The 24,002-nt window shown below is 41.3% G+C and overlaps 1 protein-coding gene across 1 annotated transcript in view; it reads right to left on the bottom strand.

The window, feature by feature from the left end:
• erap2 (endoplasmic reticulum aminopeptidase 2) overlaps nt 1-24,002 on the bottom strand; it is a 44,494-nt gene that overhangs the window by 7,909 nt on the left and 12,583 nt on the right. Inside the window, exons 9-20 of the mRNA XM_062050851.1 lie at nt 23,291-23,404; nt 23,074-23,205; nt 20,131-20,262; nt 18,100-18,168; nt 17,859-18,034; nt 17,698-17,777; nt 16,032-16,215; nt 13,427-13,583; nt 13,180-13,364; nt 12,935-13,096; nt 3,637-3,777; nt 3,481-3,562 (exon numbers count right to left, since the gene is read on the bottom strand). Of these exons, the coding sequence (XP_061906835.1) occupies nt 3,481-3,562; nt 3,637-3,777; nt 12,935-13,096; nt 13,180-13,364; nt 13,427-13,583; nt 16,032-16,215; nt 17,698-17,777; nt 17,859-18,034; nt 18,100-18,168; nt 20,131-20,262; nt 23,074-23,205; nt 23,291-23,404 (1,614 nt within the window). The remainder of the gene's footprint in view (nt 1-3,480; nt 3,563-3,636; nt 3,778-12,934; nt 13,097-13,179; nt 13,365-13,426; nt 13,584-16,031; nt 16,216-17,697; nt 17,778-17,858; nt 18,035-18,099; nt 18,169-20,130; nt 20,263-23,073; nt 23,206-23,290; nt 23,405-24,002) is intronic.

Below are 24,002 nucleotides of genomic sequence, written 5' to 3'. Positions count from 1 at the left end.
CTCTTCCCAGAATCTCCTTGTACTTCAGCCTTGAGACAGCTTGGTCCACTTCCACCTGAGCCTTCCACTTTCGTCCAGTGCGGACAGTCACCGCTGCACTCTTCACAGCTTCGTCTCTTGATTCCCTCAACTCCAGTACAAGGCGAGTCTTCTCCTGCCTGTAACCCAGATTGATTGACTTCAGAGGAAGTTGCAGAATGTTCTTGCCGAAAAGACCTGTGTCCGAGAAACAGCGGGGGAGGCCCAGCCACTTCCTGATATAACCGTTGGCGATGCTGTCCATCTTGCTGGCCTGAGAAGATGGAATTTCGGCTACTTTCAGCGGCCACATTACGCGGTGGAAAAGTGTGAAGTGGTAACACCAAACCTTCAGCTTCCCAGGAAGTTGGCTGCCGTCGATCCTTACGAGCCCCTCTTTTAGTTGTTTCTGGACCACCCTCCCCATCTGCCTGTCCGAAAGCTCTGCTGTATACTCCCTCCCGAGGCTTCGTATGGGCTGCTCTGCCAGGAGTGGAATCTTCTCACCTCCTGCTGTGAAGACTGTCCTGTCATCTCTCACACCCTTCCTGATGGACAGGCTCCTGGACTTAGCAGGCTTTATCTTCATCCTCGCCCAGACGGTGAGTTCGTCGAAACGCTTGAGGAGTCGTGCTGTGCATGGGGCGGTCTGTAGGATGCTTGTCACATCATCCATGAAACCTCTCAGAGCGGGGAGTCTTCCTCCTGACGGTGTTTTCAGGCCTCTGACCATTTGCCTTGCTCCAATGAGTAACACTTCAAATGCAGCCACAAAGAGGATTGGTGATATGGAGCAGCCCATGGCAATTCCCACTTCCAACCGCTGCCATCCTGTCATGTAGTCATCTACTGAGAAGCACATGTGTAGGTTGTTGAAATACTTGGCTATGATGTTACTGACACACACAGGAACGTGGAAGAAATTCAGGGCAAACTCAACCAGCTTGTGTGGTACTGAGCCATAGGCATTTGCCAGGTGGAGCCATACCACGTGGAGGTTGCTCCTCTCTCTTTTGGCACGCTGTATCTGATCCCAAATCACGGATGCATGCTCTATGCACCCCGGAAAGCCTGGCAGTCCGGCTTTTTGACAGCTTGTATCGATGTAGCAGTTGTTGCTGAGGAAGCTGGATATCCTTTTTGCCAGGACAGAGAAAAATACTTTTCCCTCCACGTTCAGTAAAGCGATTGACCTGAACTGGCTGATGTTGGTTGAATTTTGCTCCTTGGGGATGAATATTCCAACTGCCTCTTGCCACTCCGCTGGAATGGATTGCTTCTTCCACACAACACTCATGAGCTTCCACAAGATTGTGGTCACTTGCGGACAGTTTTTATACACCTTGTAAGGAAGCCCGTTTGGTCCTGGTGCAGAGGCTGATCTGGCTTTCTTGAGGACTTCTTTAATCTCGCTCAGCCTAGGTGGGGAAGTGTCGAATGGGGTCTCTGGGGGCTCTGGACGTGGCACATGGCCTGGTGAACCAAGTGGTGTATCTTTGGCTGCATCCGTATACTGGTCCTTGATGTGTTGTTCCAGATCCTCTTTCGCGATGGACAGCTTGCCACTTCGCTTTTCGTCCAGGAGCTGACGGGCAAACCGGAAAGGATCCTTGAAGAAGTCTTTTCTTTCCTTCTCCTTTCGTTTCCGGCGCCTTCTAAGTCTCTCTGCCCGACGCAGCTTGGCAAGACGCTGCTTGATATCATCCCATAGCACTTTGAGCCCTTCTTTTTCCTCCGCGGCTGCTTTCCTCCACCTCTTACGCAACTGGCGCCTGTTGGTTATAAGCCCCTTGATGTCCCTCTCCCTCCGTCCTTCGTGCTTCTGGGCTGTGGCTCGCTTGGTCGCGCTCTCTCCGAACTTCTCTCTGCACTTCTCATAAATGATGTTACTCAGCGAGGTTAGTTTACGCTCAACCGTCCCTCGCAGGGAATGCTCCAGTACCCCTCTCAGGTGATCATCAAGCTTGCGCCATTCTGCTTGGTTGCTTGCCTTCGGCCACTTGATCTTCTTGCGCCTTTCTGGATGTTTGCGTTGGCTCTCTGACTGTGCAACTCTCTGGGGGACTGCATGAGCTTCGCTCTCGGGTGCTGCATTCATCTCCCCTCCTGCTTCCACTGCCGTTTCCCCCTCAGCATTGCTGGGACCCTCTGCACTGTGGTTTGTCACCTGGCATTGGGTCTCTTCCGTCTGACCTGCCGAAGCAGCGCGGTTATGCTGGTCGGGAGTACTCCCACACTTCATTCTCCCTTGATGAATCCGCAGTCCTTTAAAAGAAGTCACCTTCTGCCACCCGCATTTACACTTCCGGAGAACCTTCTCATTGTCGTTTTCCGTTCCGTTTGTCACCGTTTGATCCGTCAGAATAGGCCCATCTTCCATCCCGCCTCTCGGAGGGCCTTCGGGTTGTTTTTTCTTATGCCTTTTCGTAGTCAGTTTGTAGGTGCTTCCTCATGAGGAAGCAAGTGGGTAAGGTGACTAACCGCCCACTCCTGGTACGGTCTCTCCCGTCGTCCCCCGGTCTTTCCCGGTTGCCCACCAGACTTTCCTGGCTGCCAACTGCTCTTTCACAGTAGTCGCTGGTTCCCCAGAAGTGTCAATATATATATACATATACATACAGTATATATATACATATATGTTTACAGTATATATACAGTAAATATATACATACACATATTTAATACAGATTTAAGTAATATTTATATATTTACTTTATTATTTTTTTATTTTATATATTTACAATACATTGAAAAAAATATTGAGAATGTACCTTTTACTCTTGTAAATTGTTAAATGTTTTTATTTTTTAGTTCAACCAAGGGTGTCCAAACTTTGTATTTTTATATTTCATTTTAAAAACCAATACTATGCAGTATAAAAACAGCCTGCATGTCAGCTTTGTGTTAATAGCGTCAGCATTTCAACTTTATCACATTATATTTTACGCCTGTTTGTCTTTAATTTCACTTTTTAAAATGTTTTTCTAGGCAAAATGACTTTTAGAATGTGCCACGGGCCATTAAAAAATGGTTCAAACAAATACAATTAATATTGAATATCTAAAATCAAGCATTTAGGGACAAGCGGTAGACAATGTGTGGATAATTTACTAACAATATATTTTTATATAATGGTATTTTATCTAATTAACCATTGCCTAATAATTCTCTCACAACATTAATTTTCAGGAATTATTTTTGTTCTAACATCTACTGGTTTAAAAACAACAGACCTATCATGTCTGACTGCTTGGTTCACATTTATGAGGAAAAACTGGTTATCGAATTTGACATACTGTACCTCTGTTTTAACCGAAAAACCCTATATTTCCCTAATCTCAGGCTTTACATAGAGGTTTCACTTAACCTGCTTTCTGGAATACCCCCCAGAAAGTGTACTACTGAATGATCTCGGGGACATATAATATTATTTAAGACATACAATGAAGGTGTCTACTGTACCTCAGTGTATTCCTCAGGGTATGTAAACTTTCCTGTGGTGCCTACCAGGATGTGTCTGATGGAGGTTGAGCTTAACTGCAGTCTGAAGAACAGCAGGAAGACAACAGACACCATCAGATAAAATATCAAAGATAAAAACTTTTACTCCATACACACTTTTCAACCAGCTTGCTCCAGTTTTTTTTGACAAAGTGCCAGGCGATGTGGTGTCCTTTTGGGTTTCTGGCCACCAACAAGATGAGCGTGGATAGGTCCTGAGTTCGTATCACCAGACCTTCCAGACCCAAGTCCAACAGTCTGCAATGCAAATACACACTTCAGTTATTGGTACACTTAATAAGGTCTTAGTGCATCGCTGGTTATTAAGTACGTGCTGTTATGCCCCTAGTGTAATGGTGTATATGATGAGTTGTTGGTAAAAAAATAGCACTATCTTGTGGTCAAATTTACTCATTGCAAGTATCTACAAGATGTAACTAGTTACAGTACGTCAACGCATGGCAGCCATCTTAGTCATCTTTTCAATTAAGACAATGAAAAGAATGGGTTACATATTGAAAATGAAATTTAACTTTCTTATTTCTTCATAAGATTTTCATATAGTTTGCTTTATCAACGTAAAACATGTTATTAATACACAACATTGTCTTTCCTGCGAAAGATTATTCTCAGTGTACCGTGTATTTTGCAACCAAATGCACCCCGCACTCTTGCTGTCATTTTACTATGCAACAATAAAATATCCTGACACTTTGTCCCTATTATGTTACCAGCAGACACAAGACATTAAAACAACGTTGAGAACTTTGATCCTGACGTTGAGCAACTCAAACCTAGCCTTGGAACAACATGATTTTTGACAATGCTTAATCAATGTACGGTTATGACGTTGATTTGACTGTTGAATTTTGGTCATTTCCCGACCAATATTCTATAACACAAATACAACTTTGAAACAACATTCTTTTTGGGAACATTTATTCAATGTCAGGTTGTGACGTTGATTTGACCATTGAAAATTGGTAATTTCCCGCCACAACAGGGATCAAATGTCATCTGAATTTACAAACACAACTATTTTGAAATGTTGTTGTCTCTCATGGACACACACTTGCTGTTGTTGACTTTGGACTGACTGGCAAGAACACCAAGGCCGCGAGACACGCGGCAGGCTTACACACACACATGCATCCACAAAAATATACGCCTCACACACATACCCCACCACCCATCCAACGCCCTTGACGCGAATCCCTTAGGGGTGATGGACGGCTGGGCAGCGCCTGAAGAGCTGCAGCCTCCCACCGTAGCCCCCACTCCCTCCCCTCTGTTGCAAGTCTCGAAATGTATGTTGTAATATGTATATGTGCTTTGTTATGGAGGTTTTTTTCCCACTCCCGACTGGGCCCCCTTAGGAGCTCAGTCTAGAGTGTATTTTTTTACTCATCCTCCCCCAGCGTTTACATTTTTCCTATATTTTACGGGGCGCCTTGTGGCGACCCATCAACGTTCCTGTTCTGTAACCCTGTACACTGTTTGTTTGTCTAATCTTGAACTTCTTTGTGCTGAAAACAAAGTTTTGTTGTACTTGTGCAATGACAAAAACCTACCTACCTACCTACCTAATCAACGTTGTATCAATGTCTTGTGCCTGCTGGGTTATGATCGCCGTAGGCTAATAGCTACTTTGCTAAGCTAATATCGATAAGCTAACGTCGCTAGTATTATGATCTTAGATAACAATAGCATTTATTGTTTATATTTTTGGGTTCACAAAACCCTCAAAAAACTCCTGAAACCTTCTTCACCATGGCATTAGAGACTGTTTAGTTGAATCAAGACCTACAGTAGCTTCAAAAGCCAGTGCACATGTGCCAATTAATTTTATGTAGCCCAGGAGTATGGTGTCAGAAGAGTCCCAAAATTCTGCAATGAGCGTAGACTCATTTGGCGTGTGCGCAAATTCATATTGCGTGTGCTAGGACTAATTTTATGCTCATGCAAGCAAAAAGACGCAGGCGCAAAATGAGTCCACGTGCTCAAAGAGTGTGTTTTTTTACGCACAAGGATTTTGGCACCCTTATGACGGCATTAAATACCTGGCCCAGCAACTCCCCTCCTTTCTGATTGGTTACTTTAAATGCCTAGTGTCTCCAAGTTGGAGTCAATCCGAGGCAGAGTAAGGCGAGTCATCACGGCGGGAGGATTTGTGGGAAAATTAGTAACCTACATCATCCACTCAGCAGAAAATTACCGGTAGGTAAATTGATGAACAGACAATATTTAAATATATGTCTGTTCCTTAACCTATCACTTTTTTCCCGACATGTGGATCCTCACACAAATCCTCCAGCCATTATGACAATTAAATAAGCTTTGCTTCTTCCTACTCCTTTTCGGACAAGCTGTAAAAAAAAAAGAAAATATGTGATATATCATGTTGAAACCGTATACATGTTCGTAATAAAAACCAACCAACCTAAGTACAAAAAGGGTGAAACGTCGCATGCGCAGAGAAAAACAAAAATAAAATACGCAAAATTAATCTGCACGCGTGCAAAATGAGTTTGTGTGCATGCAGAGTATGTTTTTTACGCACAAAAATTTTAGCACCGTTCTGACGCCATACGCGAAAGCTTAAATGGTGTCTTAAGTGTTTTTGCAGCGACTCTCATTTTGAAACTTTGGTAGCACTTTTGTATGGGGAAACACATATTCACCATTAATTAGTTGCTTATTATCATGCAAATTAATAACATATTGGCTCTTAATTAGTCATTAAGTACTTATTAATGCCTTATTCTGCATGGCCATTAACTAAGAGTCTTCCCTCAATAACCTCAGAATTATTGCTTATTAGTAACCCTAACCCTAACACTTATGTTTCCCTAGTGTCCAAATAACTCTAAATTAAGTCTTTGTTACTTTGATAAGCAACTAATTAATGGTGAATATGTTCCCCATACTAAAGTGTTACCGAAACTTTATCTTGAAAGTGTCACGTTCGCTTCTGGTTTTGCTTATGTTGCATGCAGTAACTTCTTTTTCCCTCTCTTCCTCATTGAATCCATACACAAGTCACTAACAGTCAGTCTTTTTAACGTTTTTATTTGAAGCCTTAATTGATTTTCCTTAGTTTTTTCCCCCCATACATTTAATTCAATTTGCTGACTTTCAGTTACAACTGGCACTATAATACTGATATGGCCCTTCATGAAAATTATTTTGACATCCTTGAGCTGGAAGTTCCATGTAAAATACTTTAACATTAAGTAGCCATTTAAGTTTTCATGTTAAAATTGCGCAAGTTTTAGTGTACAAAGTGTTTTAAGAGTACAATAAGTGTTTATACGTGTGTGTGAAAGTTGTGTGGATAGCTTATAAAGACTTTAAAGGCCTACTGAAACCCACTACTACCGACCACGCAGTCTGATAGTTTATATATCAATGATGAAATCTTAACATGGAAACACATGCCAATACGGCCGGGTTAACTTATAAAGTGCAATTTTAAAATCCCCGCCACACTTCCGGTTGAAAAACTCCTTTGGATATGATTTATGCGCGTGACGTCACAAAATCCACGGAAGTGGTTGGACTCCATCGGACCCGATACAAAAACCTCTTGTTTTCTTCGACAAAATTCCACAGTATTCTGGACATCTGTGTTGGTGAATCTTTTGCAAATTGTTTAATGAACAATGGAGGCTGCAAAGAAGAACGTTGTAGGTGGGATCTATCGGTGTATTAGCGGCTAAGTACAATACTTACAGCAACACAACAAGGACTACTTACGGTACTTAGCAGACGCCTAGCCGATGCTTGCCGCCAAACCCACGGATGAAGTCCTTCGTCGCGCCGTCGATCGCTGGAATGCAGGTGAGCACGGCTGTTGATGGGAAGATGAGGGCTGGCTGGCGTAGGTGGAGCACTAATGTTTTTATCATAGTTCTGTGAGGTCCGGTTGCTAAGTTGCTAAATTAGCCTTAGCGTCGTTAGCAACAGCATTGTTAAGCCTTACCAGGCTGAGAATTTTTAACCGTGTAGTTACATGTACATGGTTTAATAGTATTGTTGATCTTCTGTCTATCCTTCCAGTCAGGGGTTTATTTATTTTGTTTCTATCTTCGTTTGAGAACGATGCTATCACGTTAGCTCAGTTGCTAAGTGTGTCACTGATGTATTGTCGTGGAGATAAAAGTCACTTTAAATGTCCATTTCGCGTTCTCGACTCTCATTTTCAAGAGGATATAGTATCCGAGGTGGTTTAAAATACAAATCCGTGATCCACAATAGAAAAAGGAGAGAGTGTGGAATCCAATGACCCAGCTGGTACCTAAGTTACGATCAGAGCGAAAAAAAAGATACGTCCATCACTGCCTCTCTAGTCATTCACTGTAACGTTCCTCATCTACGAATCTTTCATCCTCGCTCAAATTAATGGGGTAATCGTCGCTTTGTCGCTCCGAATCTCTCTCGCTCCATTGTAAACATAGGAAAATTGTGAGGAATATTACCTCATCTGACGTCACGCTACTTCCGGTACAGGCAAGGCTTTTTTTTATCAGCGAGCAAAAGTTGCGAACTTTATCGTCGATTTTCTCTACTAAATCCTTTCAGCAAAAATATGGCAATATCGTGAAATGATAAAGTATGACACATAGAATGGATCTGATATTCCCGTTTGAATAAAAAAAAATCATTTCAGTAGGCCTTTAAATACACATAATATTCATAAGAATAAATAAATATCTATTGTTATGCTGCCTTAAACTTTTGCTGCTATTGTATATAAAATCTCTCTCGTATTATTGGTCTATATTAGATTTATTATATCGTCCTCTTTTGAGTGTTTAGTTATCCTTCCCTTCCTCTTGTAATTCAGCTACTGTGTGTAACAATTTCCTTTCATTAAAGTTTGTCTAAGTCTAAGCCTAACAGGCAATTAGAGTGCATCGTTTGTTTCCACATGGTGGCAGCATTATCCATGTGAAAACATACAATTATTAGTATTAGCCCAAGTTAGGTTGAAGATACACTGAACAAAAATATAAACGCAACACTTTTGTTTTTGCTCCCATTTTTCAAGAGTTGAACTCTAAGATCTAAAACTTTTACTATACACACAAAAGACCTTTCCCTCTCAAATAGTGTTCACAAATCTGTCTAAATCTGTGTTAGTGAGCAACTTCTTCTTTGCCAAGATAGTCCATCCTATCTAACCGGTGTGGCATATCAAGATGCTGATTAAACAGCATGATTATTGCACAGGTGTGCCTTAGGCTGCCCACAATAAGAGGCCACTCTAAAATTTGCAGTTTTGCTCCATTGGGAATCTGGGGGGTCAGAAAAGCAGTCAGTATCTGGCGTAACCACCATTTGCCTAACGCAGTGCAACACATCTCCTTCGCCTGTGGAATGTTGGTCCACTCTTCTTCAATGACTGTGCCAAGTTGCTGGATATTGGCAGCAACTGGAATATGCTGTCGTATACGCCGATCCACAGCATCCCAAACATGCTCATTGGGTGACATGTCCGGTAAGTATGCTGGCCATGCAAGAACTGGGATGTTTTCAGCTTCCAGATATTGTGTACAGACCCTTGCAACATGGGGCCGTGCATTGTCGTGCTGCAACATGAGGTGATTTTCTCGGGTGAATGGCACAGCAATGGGCCTCAGGGTCTCGTCACGGATATCTCTGTGTCAAAAGGCCATCAATAAAATGCACTTGCTTTCGTTGTCCATAACATACGCCTGGCCATACCATAACCCCCGCCCATGGGCCACTCGATTCACAACGTTGATATCAGCAAACTGCTCTCCCACACCATCTGCCCTGCACAGTGAAAAGCGGGATTCATCCGTGAAGAGAACACCTCTCTAACCTGTCAGACGCCATTGAATGTGAGCATTTGCCCACTCAAGTCGGTTATGACGACGAACTGCAGTGTAGGAAAATACCCAGAAGAGGACGACGAGAATGCAGATAAGCTTCCCTGAATCTGTTTCTCGCAGTTTGTGCAGAAATTATTTGATTATGCAAACCAATTGTTGCAGCAGCTGTCCGGGTGGCTGGTCTCAGACGATCACGGAGGTGAACCTGCTTGATGTGGAGGTCCTGGTCTGAGGTGGTTACACGTGGTCTGCCGTGGTTGTGAGGCCGGATGGATGTGCTGCTTAATTGTCTGAAACGCCTTTGGACATGGCTTATGGTAGAGGAATGAACATTAAATTCACGAGCAACAGCTCTGGTGGACATTCCTGCAGTCCGCATGCCAACTGCACGCTCCCTCAAAATGTGCGACATCTGTGGCATTGTGCTGTGTGATAAAACTGCTTTATTGTGGTCATCCTAAGGCACACCTGTGCAATAATCATGCTGTTTAATTAGCATCTTGATATGCCACACCTGTGAAGTGGGATATATTATTTTGGCAGAGAAGAAGTTGCTCACTAACACAGATTTAGACAGAATTGTGAACAATATTTGAGAGGAATAAGTCTTTTGTGTATACAGTACAGTAAAAGTTTGAGATCTTTGAGTTCAACTCATGAAAAATGGGAGCTAAAACAAAAGTGTTGCGTTTATATTTTCGTTCAGTGTATAAAATACCCAATATGAGTCCTTATACTGCACTTAAATTTGATAAACCTCTCAGTGTGATACAGTGCAGTTATCCCAATAACAAAAATATTGTTGAATAGGTGTCAAAAATGATTATTTATTTGGTGTACTAGTGGGCCTAATTATAGCTAGTGTGTATCAACCAAAACATAAGAAGAACACAACTAGCTCGTATATGTTACCTTTGGGCTAAAAACTCTTCCAGTTTTATCGATAAATATTTTATTTGTTCATAGTAGCTAATTAAAATTACCAATGAGAATTAATCTGGATGTCAACAATATCGATACGTGCATTCCAATATCTAGCAGGAATAACAACACACTTGTCATTATCATGAAGTTCACTAACTAAAAAAGCGAGGTGGATTTGCTGAAACAGCGAGTCAAGCTGAAAGGAAGCGACGTTAACATCGATGTCTCTTGGCTCTAGGCAAAGGCGGTCACACTACCCTTCCTCTCCATACTTGCCGTGCTCGCCTCTTTGTCTTGTCCTGTCTTTTTTTAACTTTCTTGTATCCTGTTTTTGCACTGCTCTCCAAAATCTAAACAATGGAATTGATCAACTGGCTACTCAACGAGATAGACAAGATTTCAGATTCGGGGGGTTGTTGCTGGACACAAGATGGACTCATGGGAGAAGCGGACTGCTGCGTGCCTGGCAACCCTTTAAGTGGAGGACGTTGAAGATATCTACCTATTCGGAATCCTGATAACAGGACATCTGCTGATTGAAGTAAGCGTTGCCCAGGTGTATCGACACATTTGAAGATGCTGGCAGCAGTTCAAGGCACCCCAAAACAGCCACAAATGATTGGGGGATGCGGGCAATCAGACTTTTGTGATTTTGGACTAAATCGCAAACTGGACAACATCTTGGAGGCCCCGTCTGCTCTGCATGGTGAAGTTTGATCAATTTGAGGACCAGAAATAGACAATTAGAGTGAAAAGTTGAAATGTATTTTGTTCTCTATAACAAAAACATTCTAATCTGGATTGACTGCAAGCTACCTGGAGATATTGTTGCTCCGACATTCCTCTGGAGGACAGTGCAGCTAAGACGCAACAAACTCCTTCCCTGTCAACAACACAAAGCCCCGAAAATACGCTTTTATTTTGGTGAACAACCTGTCCTCACGGCCACATCTTTTATCCCACTGTCATGTGTTTCGGTGAAAACGTTGACACACATGTCCTCTGGTCTAGTCTGCGATGGACCTTTTTTCCTAGGCTTTGAACACTGCGGCTTATAAAACAGTGCAGCTCAATAGTTTTCATTAGACACAAGCAGGGCCACTGAAATTCTGTTATTTTTTGTGCTATAGAGCAGTGGTCCCCAACCACCGGGCCGCACAAGAAATTAAAAAAAATTAAAAACAATTATTATTATTATTTTTTTAATTAAATCAACATAAAAAACACAATATATACATTATATATCAATATATATCAATACAGTCTGCAGGGATACAGTCCGTAAGCACATATGATTGTATTTCTTTATGGAAAAAAAACTAACAAAACAAAACAATTTTTTTTTTAAATAGCCCCCCCACCCCTACCGGTCCGTGGGACAAATTTTCAAGCGTTGACCGGTCCGCAGCTACACAAAGGTTGGGGACCACTGCTATAGAGTCATCTTTTGGACTGCAGGTGTTGCGGGCTTAAAATGTACTTCCTGTTTTAATGCCTTGAGCCGAAAGTAAAACCGTCCATGGCGTTTCTGCTTGAAAGGATTCTTCATTCATCACTTCATGCACCGTCTGTAAGTTTTACAATTTAACTAAAACAATTCATACTTACTAAACCGTCCCATACGTAATGTCTGTAGGAGTGTTTTCATGTATAATTGTACGTGCTTTCGTAATGTAATAAAGCTAGCGTCGTTAGCATTAACTAATACGCTGACATAACCCATTTACAAGTGTCTGTGTCAGTATTATTAACTTACAAAGGCATTTTTTTGTATTGTGTCAGTTTCACAAATTCCTCAGTAAATTCACGAAAACGTCACCGTGGACTTATTGAGTCTGTTTTGCTGATTGGAGAGCTAGCGTCCGCAGCTAGTTAAAGGTAAGTTAAAGTTAAACTACCACTGATAGTCACACACACACTAGGTGTGATGAAATTACTCTCTGCATTTGACCCATTCCGTTGTTCCACCCCCTGGGAGGTGAGGGGAGCAGTGAGTAGCAGCGGTGGCCACGCTCAGGAATCATTTTGGTGATTTAATCCCCAATTCCAACCCTTGATGCTGAGTGCCAAGCAGGGTGGTAATGGGTCCCATTTTTATAGTGTTTGGTATGACACGGCCGAGGTTTGAACTCACGACCTACCGATCTCAGGGCGGACACTCTAACCACTAGGTGGGTCCATGACGATGACTTCTGTTTTGTTTGATTAGCCGTTTTACAGGCACCGTTTGGAAACAATTAAGGTATGTAAATAAACATTCAAAATGGAAAAATATTTTCTTCTTCTAAAATTTAGTGGTCGTGGCTTAATATACCGGTGCACTCGATAGTCCGGAAAATAGGCTGAGTCAAAATGTTCAGATCAGGAAGTATGATTTTCTTAATGTGCTTGTTTTGTACTACTTATTGAGATTCATTCATATTTTTCCAACATCTTAATTTCTTTCACACAGGAAGTGAACTGAATGTAAACATGTAAAAGTTATGGTGTGAATGTACTATGAGTAAAAGACACGGTCTTCCTATTCCTTTTCAGACATGTTGAATGGTGCAAATGTAACCACATGATGTCTCTTAATGTAACCTGTCAAACATGTTTGAAACAAAACAAATCCTAACCACAAGTGGCCGTACCTGTATAACTTGCTTGTGTCTCTGCTGGAAGTCAAAGCGAACAGAATCTTGTTTTTCTGTGCTGCCGACTGCGAGGTCTCGTACACGTGCAAGAGTGAGGCCCACCCATGGTTGTCCTGAGCACCAATTGCATACACTGTATCGGTTACATCAGTGGGGAGTCTAGAGTTGACACAATTAAAGAACGCATGAGATTTATAGTAGAAATTCTCCATGATGAGGTATAGACTGATAGATGGACACACTTGAGAGATCCATTGGACTGAAGCCAGTCTTTGAAACGCCGACGTGCCTCTTCCACACATGGTGGGTCGTCCAGATGGCATGCCAAGGACAGCACCTCTGACCTCAAACGCCGCATCGACATGGAGCCCTCGTCGCTCCATGTCTGCTGGTCGATGACTCCGCGGAAAAAGTGGAGAATATGCATCTACGGAGAACCAGATTTATTAACACATTTTAAACAGCCTCTTTATGTTCTGGGCTTCTTACCCTAAACTTGTGCAGCAGTTCCACATCACCCCGTTTCTCATTCACACGATAAAAAAATTCCAGGTAGCCGAGTCCTTCCAGAAGAGGTACTGTATGTGTCTCGACTTGTAGATAACCAATTAAATCCAAGGCCTTATTAAGTGGAAGATAACCTGCCCTTTAAAACACAAACAAAAATATTATTTTTGGTCACCGATCAGTATTAACCACTTTCATGCCGACACCGTAGTCGATAAGCTTCTTCTTTTTCTGTATCTTCTTGTTATGGGACATTCATCTTCCGCTGTTGCCATTCCTAATATAAAGTAGTGTAAAGTTCTTACTTATATCTGTCAGTAAACTAAAACATATCGATGTAGTGAGTTTACATTATTCACCCAAGGAACTTTAGTTATTAGTGAAGTGAATGACATTTATATAGCACTTTTTCTCAAGTGACTCAAAGTGCTTTACATAGTGAAACCCAATATCTAAGTTACATTTAAACCAGTGTTGGTGGCACTGGGAGCAGGTGGGTAAAGTGTCTTGCCCAAGGACACAACGGCAGTGACTAGGATGGCGGAAGCGGGGATCGAACCTGCAACCCTCAAGTTGCTGGCACGGCTGCTCTACCAACCGAGCTATACCGCCCCACAATTATAATATACTCTCTCTAATAATATTAGAGAGTTCCGGTCCGACGGTTTTTCACGGGACACCCAGTAGAAGTAGTAAGCACTAAGGAACACGTGTATAGAGCTAACAAAGGCAAAGAGGTGGAGAATTTTGTGAGCGGCGTGAAAAGGACAAAGGAGTCGTCAGATGTATATATATATATAAAAAAAATGTAAGTGACACATGTACAAATAAATATGATCCAAGTTCTCAATAGTAATTCAATTCAGAGGTGTCGTGGCAATTTCTAACTTTCAGAGAGGTCATGACAGATAAGATCTGAGAAGCCCAGATCCAAACAAACAACTACAAACTTGACCAACTGTGTTTGTTTGCTAATACAGACACAACGCAATATACAAACCCCGTTTCCATATGAGTTGGGAAATTGTGTTAGATGTAAATATAAACGGAATACAATCATTTGTAAATCCTTTTCAACCCATATTCAATTGAATGCACTACAAAGACAAGATATTTGATGTTCAAACTCATAAACTTTATATTTTTTTTGCAAATAATAATTAACTTAGAATTTCATGGCTGCAACACGTGCCAAAGTAGTTGGGAAAGGGCAAGTTCACCACTGTGTTACATGGCCTTTCCTTTTAACAACACTCAGTGAACGTTTGGGAACTGAAGAGACACATTTTTTAAGCTTCTCAGGTGGAATTATTTCCCATTCTTGCTTGATGTACAGCTTAAGTTGTTCAACAGTCCGGGGGTCTCCGTTGTGGTATTTTAGGCTTCATAATGCGGCACACATTTTCAATGGGAGACAGGTCTGGACTACAGGCAGGCCAGTCTAGTACCCGCACTCTTTTACTATGAAGCCACGTTGATGTAACACGTGACTTGGCATTGTCTTGCTGAAATAAGCAGGGGCGTCCATGGTAACGTTGCTTGGATATGTTGCTCCAAAACCTGTATGTACCTTTCAGCATTAATGGCGCCTTCACAGATGTGTAAGTTACCCATGTCTTGGGCACTAATACACCCCCATACCATCACAGACGCTGTCTTTTCAACTTTGCGCCTATAACAATCCGGATGGTTCTTTTCCTCTTTGGTCCGGAGGACACGACGTCCACAGTTTCCAAAAACAATTTGAAATGTGGACTCGTCAGACCACAGAACACTTTTCCACTTTGTATCAGTCCATCTTAGATGAGCTTAGGCCCAGCGAAGCCGACAGCGTTTCTGGGTGTTGTTGATAAACGGTTTTCGCCTTGCATAGGAGAGTTTTAACTTGCACTTACAGATGTAGCGACCAACTGTAGTTACTGACAGTGGGTTTCTGAAGTGTTCCTGAGCCCATGTGGTGATATCCTTTACGCACTGATGTCGCTTGTTGATGCAGTACAGCCTGAGGGATCGAAGGTCACAGGCTTAGCTGCTTACGTGCAGTGATTTCTCCAGATTCTCTGAACCCTTTGATGATATTACGGACCGTAGATGGTGAAATCCCTAAATTCCTTGCAATAGCTGGTTGAGAAAGGTTTTTCTTAAACTGTTCAACAATTTGCTCACGCATTTGTTGACAAAGTGGTGACCCTCACCCCATCCTTGTTTGTGAATGACTGAGCATTTCATGGAATCTACTTTTGTACCCAATCATGGCATCCACCTGTTCCCAATTTGCCTGTTCACTTGTGGGATGTTCCAAATAAGTGTTTGATGAGCATTCCTCAACTTTATCAGTATTTATTGCCACCTTTCCCAACTTTTTTGTCACGTGTTGCTGACATCAAATTCTAAAGTTAATGATTATTTGCAAAAAAAAAAAGTTTATCAGTTTGAACATCAAATATGTTGTCTTTGTAGCATATTCAAATGAATATGGGTTGAATATGATTTGCAAATCATTGTATTCCGTTTATATTTACATCTAACACAATTTCCCAACTCATATGGAAACAGGGTTTGTATAAAGTATATATTGTAGTCTTACGTGACCAGTTGAAATGCATTGTGGATCAAATGAGTCCGGTCTTTGTAGCTCAGAGCAGTGTGGTTTTCCCTCAGCAGCTTTGTGAGCGCCTCCCATCCGCCATCCTCATAATGAACCACATAGTAGCCCGTCATGTCCGCGTTCACCTTCACCCAGCTGACCTCCTCTCCTACGTAGACGCTGTCTGAGATGATACAAACACGAACCAAACAATGAAAAAAACCACCCTACGGGGTACGGACATTGTGGTCTGCAACTCAAAACAAACCTTACTCTTGTATTTAATCATTTTTTTCTAGTCTGCTTAACAGTTTAGATCCTGGTCAAAAGATATGAAAGCATGTGTTAATCACAAATATTATTATTTATTTCAACTTAAGCCTTAGGTCAGAATGATTACAAAAAATAACTACGAACCAAATATACTGCATTAAGAAGGGACTCAACAACTGACGAAAAATAAATATAAGTACAATTACTTTATGTTGTGCTAAAATAAATAAACAAAATATTTCTACAGAGTCCAAGTGTTCATCATGGTGGTCAAGTCTAAGTGTTCTCCTGCAAATAGGTACTATGGTACATAACAAGTTACAAGTTTGTAAACAAAGAAGATGGAAGTCAGCAATTTTTACTCACCAAAAGTATGAATTGGAATTTCATGTAGCCGCAATTCAAATTCAATTTGAATTTAGTAGACATTCTCAATTCATTTCAAAATTTTGCACAAGCGTTCTATCTTAATGTATACAATTTCTCACCAAAATGTACCATATTTTCCCAACTATAAGCCTCTATTTTTTTCCTGCGCTTTGAACCCTCCGGCTTATAAAACAGTGCGGCTAATTTATGGACTTTTCTTCGCGAACGGCCATAATGTTTTGTATTCAACAAATATTTTTCATAAAAAAACAACACAGACATTGAAAAGGTGTGTTATAGTTTGTGCCATGGTGCCATTTTTTTGGACGAGTTCGCTTACCGCAGGTGCTGCTGGTTGAACGTCTACAGTATTTCCTTCTGCTTAATGCCTTGAACCGACAGTATAAGTGCCATTCTGTCTACTCGTCCTCCATAGCGTTTTTACTCGTACGGTTTCTTCATTCATCACTTAAAGCAACCTTTGTAAGTTTTACAATATAACTAAAACAACTCATACTTACTAAATAGTGGTGTTTTCATGCATATTTGTATGTGCTGTCATAATGTAATCAAGCTAGCTTCGTTGGCATTAGCCAATATGCCAACACGTTTACAAGTGTCTGTGTTAGTATTATTAACTTACAATGGCATTCTTTTTGTATTGTATCAGTAAATTCCTCAGTAAATTCACCAAAACGTCACTGTGGAGTTATAGAGACTGTTTAGTTGATTGGAGAGCTAGCTTCCGCAGCTGGTGGGTCCATGACGGTGACTTCTGTTTTGATCAGCCGCTTTACTGCCCTGTTATAGACACTGTTTGTAAACAATTAAGGTAAACATTTACTAAATCTTTCTGTGTAAATAACTCATTTCACAACGTTTATATCTGCACGTTTATATTTTATTTAGTAGGTACGCTGCGCTCTATAGTTCGGAAACTACAATAGTAATACTAATTATTTCTTGCTACAAGCAACTCAACAAAGAAGTAGTGATAGTGCTAATGACACGAGGTCCTGCTCACCTGTATGTGTTGTCATCAGGTGTTTATGGATGGTGCTGGAAGTATCAACCTTGTAAGTCAGAGGGATATGCCACAAATAACTGCAGAAGAGAAAACGAGAGATTAAAATAAACAGTAAACACAATTTAAAAGTCATCATCCGACCTTTACAGCATCCTCACCCGTGTTGCAATGTCGACCAGTTCGGGTCAGAAGGCAGCGCGGTCCTCAGGAACCGGACCTGTTTGAGAAACAGACGCGGCCCGACCCTTCTCACGATCACCAGAGGGACACCTTTCTGCAGAGTCCAAGTGTTCATCATGGTGGTCAAGTCTAAGTGTTCTCCTGCAAATAGGTACTGTGGGACATAACAAGTTACCGGTTTGTAAACCACGAAGATGGAAGTCAACAAGTTTTACTTACGGAGTTTTTATGGGCTTGCTCTCGGTTGTAACAGTGCTTCCCCGAGACAAAATCCTCCTCTGAGCATGTCTGAGAAAAGACATATTCAATAAATACCAATGTACAATACAAATGAAGTACAGTGGAACCTCGATTTACGAACGCTTCCGATTGCAACCTTTTCGGTTTACCAACATTTACATTGTGCCAAATATGCCTCTGTGTGCGGACCATGTCTCAGCGTACGAACGCTTCATTCATTTTGAATGCCTCTTGAAGCCGCTGGGAGCTGCTGTTTTAATGACATCACTTCATGTACACACGGGCACGGCCATTTTGAAGAGAAGGTGCCCAACGTCACATCCTGTTTACATCGTGTACACACCGGCGCAGCTATTTCAAAGAGCTTCGACGGCGAGCGGCACTTCTGACTTGCTTATTTCCACGATTGTCGTACCTTGCATCGGTCAGAGCTGTGTGAGCCGGTCTTAGAAATCACTTTGTGTGATCAGAAACGCTTTAAATGTTTCCAAACTCTCACAGTCTTGCTGTATAGCTTCGGGCTGATAGAAAACCACTTTGAACTAGCGCTTTAGCTAGTTAGCCTCCAGCTAGCGGCACCTTTAGTTGAAGGATTTTTGAGCGCATCAACGGAACTTTTGTATGTGTTTGTTAACATTTAAGCTTGCTGTAATGTTGTGTTGTTTTGATAAAAAAGAGATTGTTGAGCCATTACCATCTTGTTATGTTGGTTTGATATACTATTTATACAGTATACTGTATATATCAGTGGCGGGCCGTGCGTTTCCCACCTAGGCCTCTGTGATGTCCGACTTCAATGATTACCTTTCAAAATACCATCATTTATGTCACCACATGACCATTGCTGGAGAAATACTATACAATAACACATTTACGCACTACTGAGTATTGAAACACCTCAACAATGTACAAAACAGGTTATTTTCTGGCGCATTTAAAATCAATAAACCCGCATCAGCAATTAAAACATATCTTATGTTGTACTGTCAAAATTAAAATAGCAAAAAACATTATATTTGAACTCACAATTTATAGCACCCATTCGACGCCGTATAAGCCAGTGGTACCGCTCGTAGTCGGTTGATTCAAGTGGAAATGACGGGCATTTCTTCATTTCATCGCCCACATCGTCTCACAAGATGTAGTTTTTCTTTAAATATCCTTCTTGAAAATGGCCTTGCAAATATACAGTATATCTGCCACCTAATCAATGTTTTGTTCACAACACTTCGTCCTTCCTGATAAATTGCAACTTGTGATTGGATACTCACTTTGGAATGACAAGTGAGTATCCAATCACAGTCTCGTTAACATCAGGCTACCTAGTTAGGCTACTGTCAACAACTTGTGATCTGTCTATCAACTGTATGTGTTCTCAAATTCATCCGCTAACGGTCCCGGTGAGTATCCAATCACAGGACGCGTAATTGTCACGTTCAACGTGAGGCCAGCTAGAAGGCCTTACTAACAACAACTTGTGATCTGATTGGCTATCGCAATTATCTATCAACTGTTTGTGCACAGACGCCCGCATTGTTGATTCCGAAGGCCTCGGGCAGATTTGTACAGCATGGCAACATAAGATAGCTTAATTCTGATTGGATTAAAACTCTAACCTAAAAACAACAGCACTGGAATGAGCATATAATGACATGAAGATAATACAGTATGAATAATTTTAGATATTTAGGGAAAGTAAATAAAAAATAACTTTTATCTTTAATTATGACCATGATTTCTTGTTATGTTAGGCCAGCAGAGAAGGCCTTGCTGGCCCTGACGGCCCACCACTGGTATATATACATTATAGTGTCTTCAAAGTGTGCCGTTTTCTTTTTTTTACTTGAATAGGGAATTTTGTGGAGACTACAACCAATTATTCATGTTTACATTGATTTTTTGGGGGACTCTGCTTCACTATACAAACTTTTCGGTTTACGATCCATGTTCAAGATCCAGTTAAATTCGTAAATCGAGGTTCCACTGCAGTGTATTTTTTTGTGTTCATACGTTGGTCAGACTGTCCCACAGGTCTTGATTTTGTGCATTTCTGTAGCTGTATTTGCGGAGGTATCGCACTAACCCACTTTGGAACACCTCTTCTGATAGAAAGTGGCGAAGCATGTGCAGGATACATGCTCCCTATTGGTAAAAAGAGGGAAAAGTTTGCGTTATTGTGAATCAAGCAGATAAAAACATTTACATTTCTAGGGATGTTCCAATCGGGGTTGTATGTTGCCGATTCTGATCCTCCATGTGTGAGATCGGCCAATACCAATACCGATCACATATATTTACCCATATCAACACAACATTTACACTACTTCCTTATTGTCTTTTATTACATACAATGGATCGAGCAAAACTAAGTCAATAATACACAATAACTAAACAAAAACTGCTATATACCAATCCTTTGGTTTTCACTCTCAGAGTCCTCCTGTGTCCAGGGAATGATTCCCTGAGTTTGTACATATTAGCAGGCTTCATCGATTCATGCTCAAAGACTTCGATAGGAGAGCTCAAGTCTGAGAGCCTGTTGCAGGATCCAAAGTATGAATCCTCTAAAAGAGGGGACAAACCCAGACAAAGATGGTTTTGTTCTATTGTGGTGCAAAACGACAGCTGGCCTCTGCCACAACATCACTCTCGTTATCATTTCATTCAGTATCAATGGTCAAGGGAGCTCGCACCTGCAACCAATAATGCCTTTGTCCTGTTATTTGTTAGAGGTTAAATTATTGAATATCTTAGGAAGGGTTGAAAGGATGTATAGGTCCGTTGTGGTGAAGAAGGAGCTGAGCCGGAAGGCAAAGCTCTCAATTTACCGGTCGATCTACGTTCCCATCCTCACCTATGGTCATGAGCTTTGGGTCATGACCGAAAGGACAAGATCACGGGTACAGGCGGCCGAAATGAGTTTCCTCCGCCGGGTGGCGGGGCTCTCCCTTAGAGATAGGGTGAGAAGCTCTGCCATCCGGGGGGGAGCTCAAAGTAAAGCCGCTGCTCCTCCACATCGAGAGGAGCCAGATGAGGTGGTTCGGGCATCTGGTCAGGATGCCACCCAAACGCCTCCCTCGCGTCCAACCGGTAGGAGGCCACGGGGAAGACCCAGGACACGTTGGGAAGACTATGTCTCCCGGCTGGCCTGGGAACGCCTCGGGATCCCCCGGGAGGAGCTGGACGAAGTGGCTGGGGAGAGGAAAATCTGGGCTTCCCTGCTTAGGCTGCTGCCCCCGCGACCCGACCTCGGATAAGCGGAAGAAGATGGATGAATGGATGGATGGGTTGAAAGGACAGCATTGTATGTGGGTATACATACAACACTTTATGTGGTGGATACATACGACAATGTATGTGGTGGATGCACACAACATTGTATATGGTAGATACATACAACATTGTATGTGATGTATACATATGACATTGTATGTGGTGAATACATACGAACGACATTGTATGTGGTGGAGACATACAACATTGTATGTGGTGGATGCACACAACATTGTATATGGTGGATACATACGACATTGTACGTGGTGGATACACACAACATTTTATGTGGTGGATACACACAACATTGTATGTGGTGGATACATACGACATTGTATGTGGTGGATACATACAACATAGTATGTGGTAGATACATACGACATTGTATGTGGTGAATACATACGACATTGTATGTGGTGGATACATACAACATTGTATGTGGTGGATGCACACAACATTGTATATGGTGGATACATACGACATTGTACGTGGTGGATACACACAACATTTTATGTGGTGGATACACACAACATTGTATGTGGTGGATACATACGACATTGTATGTGGTGGATGCATACAACATAGTATGTGGTGGATACATACGACATTGTATGTGGTGAATACATACGACATTGTATGTGGTGGATACATACAACATTGTATGTGGTGGATGCACACGACATTGTATATGGTGGATACATACGACATTGTACGTTGTGGATACACACGACATTGTACGTTGTGGATACACACGACATTGTATGTGGTGGATACACACAACATTGTATGTGGTGGATACATACGACATTGTATGTGCTGGATACATACAACATTGTATGTGGTGGATACATACAACATTGTATGTGGTGGATACATACAACACTGTATGTGGTGGATACATACGACAATGTATGTGGTGGATGCACACAACATTGTATATGGTAGATACATGCAACATTGTATGTGGTGGATACATACGACATTGTATGTGGTGGATACATACAACATTGTATGTTGTGGATACGTACGTTATTGTATGTGGTGGATACGTACAACATTGTATGTTGTGTATACACACGACATTGTATGTGGTGGATACACACGACATTGTATACGGTGGATACTTAAGACATTGTACGTGGTGGATACACACAACATTGTATGTGGTGGATACATACATCAATGTACGTGGTGGATACATACAACATTGTATGTGGTGGATTAATATGACATTTTATGTGATGGATACATACAACATTGGTTGTGGTGGATACATACAACATTGTATGTGGTGGATACACACAAATTTGTACAGTATGTGGTGGATACATATGACATTGTATGTGGTGGATTCATATGACATTGTAAATTATGTGGTGGATAAATACAACATTGTATGTTGTGGATACATACAATTTTGCATGTTTACATTACATAGATGCTTACACTGATCCCTCTTCTCTGTCCAGAATATGTACATTTTTGTCCTCAAAAAATATTGAATATTATCGTTGATGTGTATTACAGTAATTGTTTTAAAACAACAGTTCACCAGTCCTGTATTAGATGGATATTCTGTTTTTGTCAAAATGTCTATGACTTAAAACTAAAGACTGAGCATTATCACAACAAGTATTCAGGCCATATTTATGGAAAAAGCATGAAAGACTGAAATCCTACTTTGTCATAGGAGACAGTGTCAAACATCTCGTTGATGTGAGTAGGGCTCTCTGCTGGACTGGATATGGGCCGAGAAGAGTTCAGCGAATCATGAGCGAATGCAGAAAAACATGTGTGCAGTAGATATTCCTCCTGCAAGAACGTGGACCGAAGAAGGGTCAGCCTCACAGTGGTAATTATTATCAAACATTCACCGAATCATCCGATTAGCACATACCACTTGGAGTTCAGGGTAAGTAGCCTCAACTGCAATGTACTCCATGTATCTGGCAAACCCTTCATTCAGCCAGATATCATTCCACCACTTCATGGTCACCAAGTTACCGAACCACTGCAAGAAAATGACATTTGCACAGTGATGTAATTTAGGGTCGAAATTTTTAACCTAAAGCAATCTGAAGTGTTTCCACCAAGTGATACAGTATGGTTCAATTCGCTTTGGAATGGATTGTAGACCAGAGTTGTGTAGAGAGGAAAGAAAAATACTACAGTGGACTTAGCTGAAATTACATTTTAAACATCAACCGACCGACAACACTCAATCCCTCCAGGATTTTGCTGTCCTTTTTTTGTGATTGTTGCAACCTAAAATGCCAAATGTCTGAATTGGCGGCAGCTTTTTCATAAAAAGCTGCAATGTTTTGATGCTTACTTTTTCCAATAACATTGAATCAACTTGTGCTTTTATGAATGTTTTATCAATGTTTTAAGTGTTCCTTGTAACCCAACCTAAAAAAGCTTTCAACAAACATGGAAAAACAAATATATATATTTATGTTTTTACTAATTTTTAAAATGTATTTAAAAGTAGACATTATATAGCAGAAAAAACATACTCAGAGCTCACTGTCAAATTACTGTACTGTTTTAATAATAGTTATTAAATAAACACCACCAAAGGCTACCTTATTGTATGCTCTGTTGTCCAT

This window comes from Entelurus aequoreus, linkage group LG06, assembly GCF_033978785.1.
Source record: "Entelurus aequoreus isolate RoL-2023_Sb linkage group LG06, RoL_Eaeq_v1.1, whole genome shotgun sequence".
In the NCBI taxonomy this organism is placed as follows: Eukaryota; Metazoa; Chordata; class Actinopteri; order Syngnathiformes; family Syngnathidae; genus Entelurus; species Entelurus aequoreus.
This window is presented reverse-complemented; position numbering and strand designations above follow the sequence as displayed.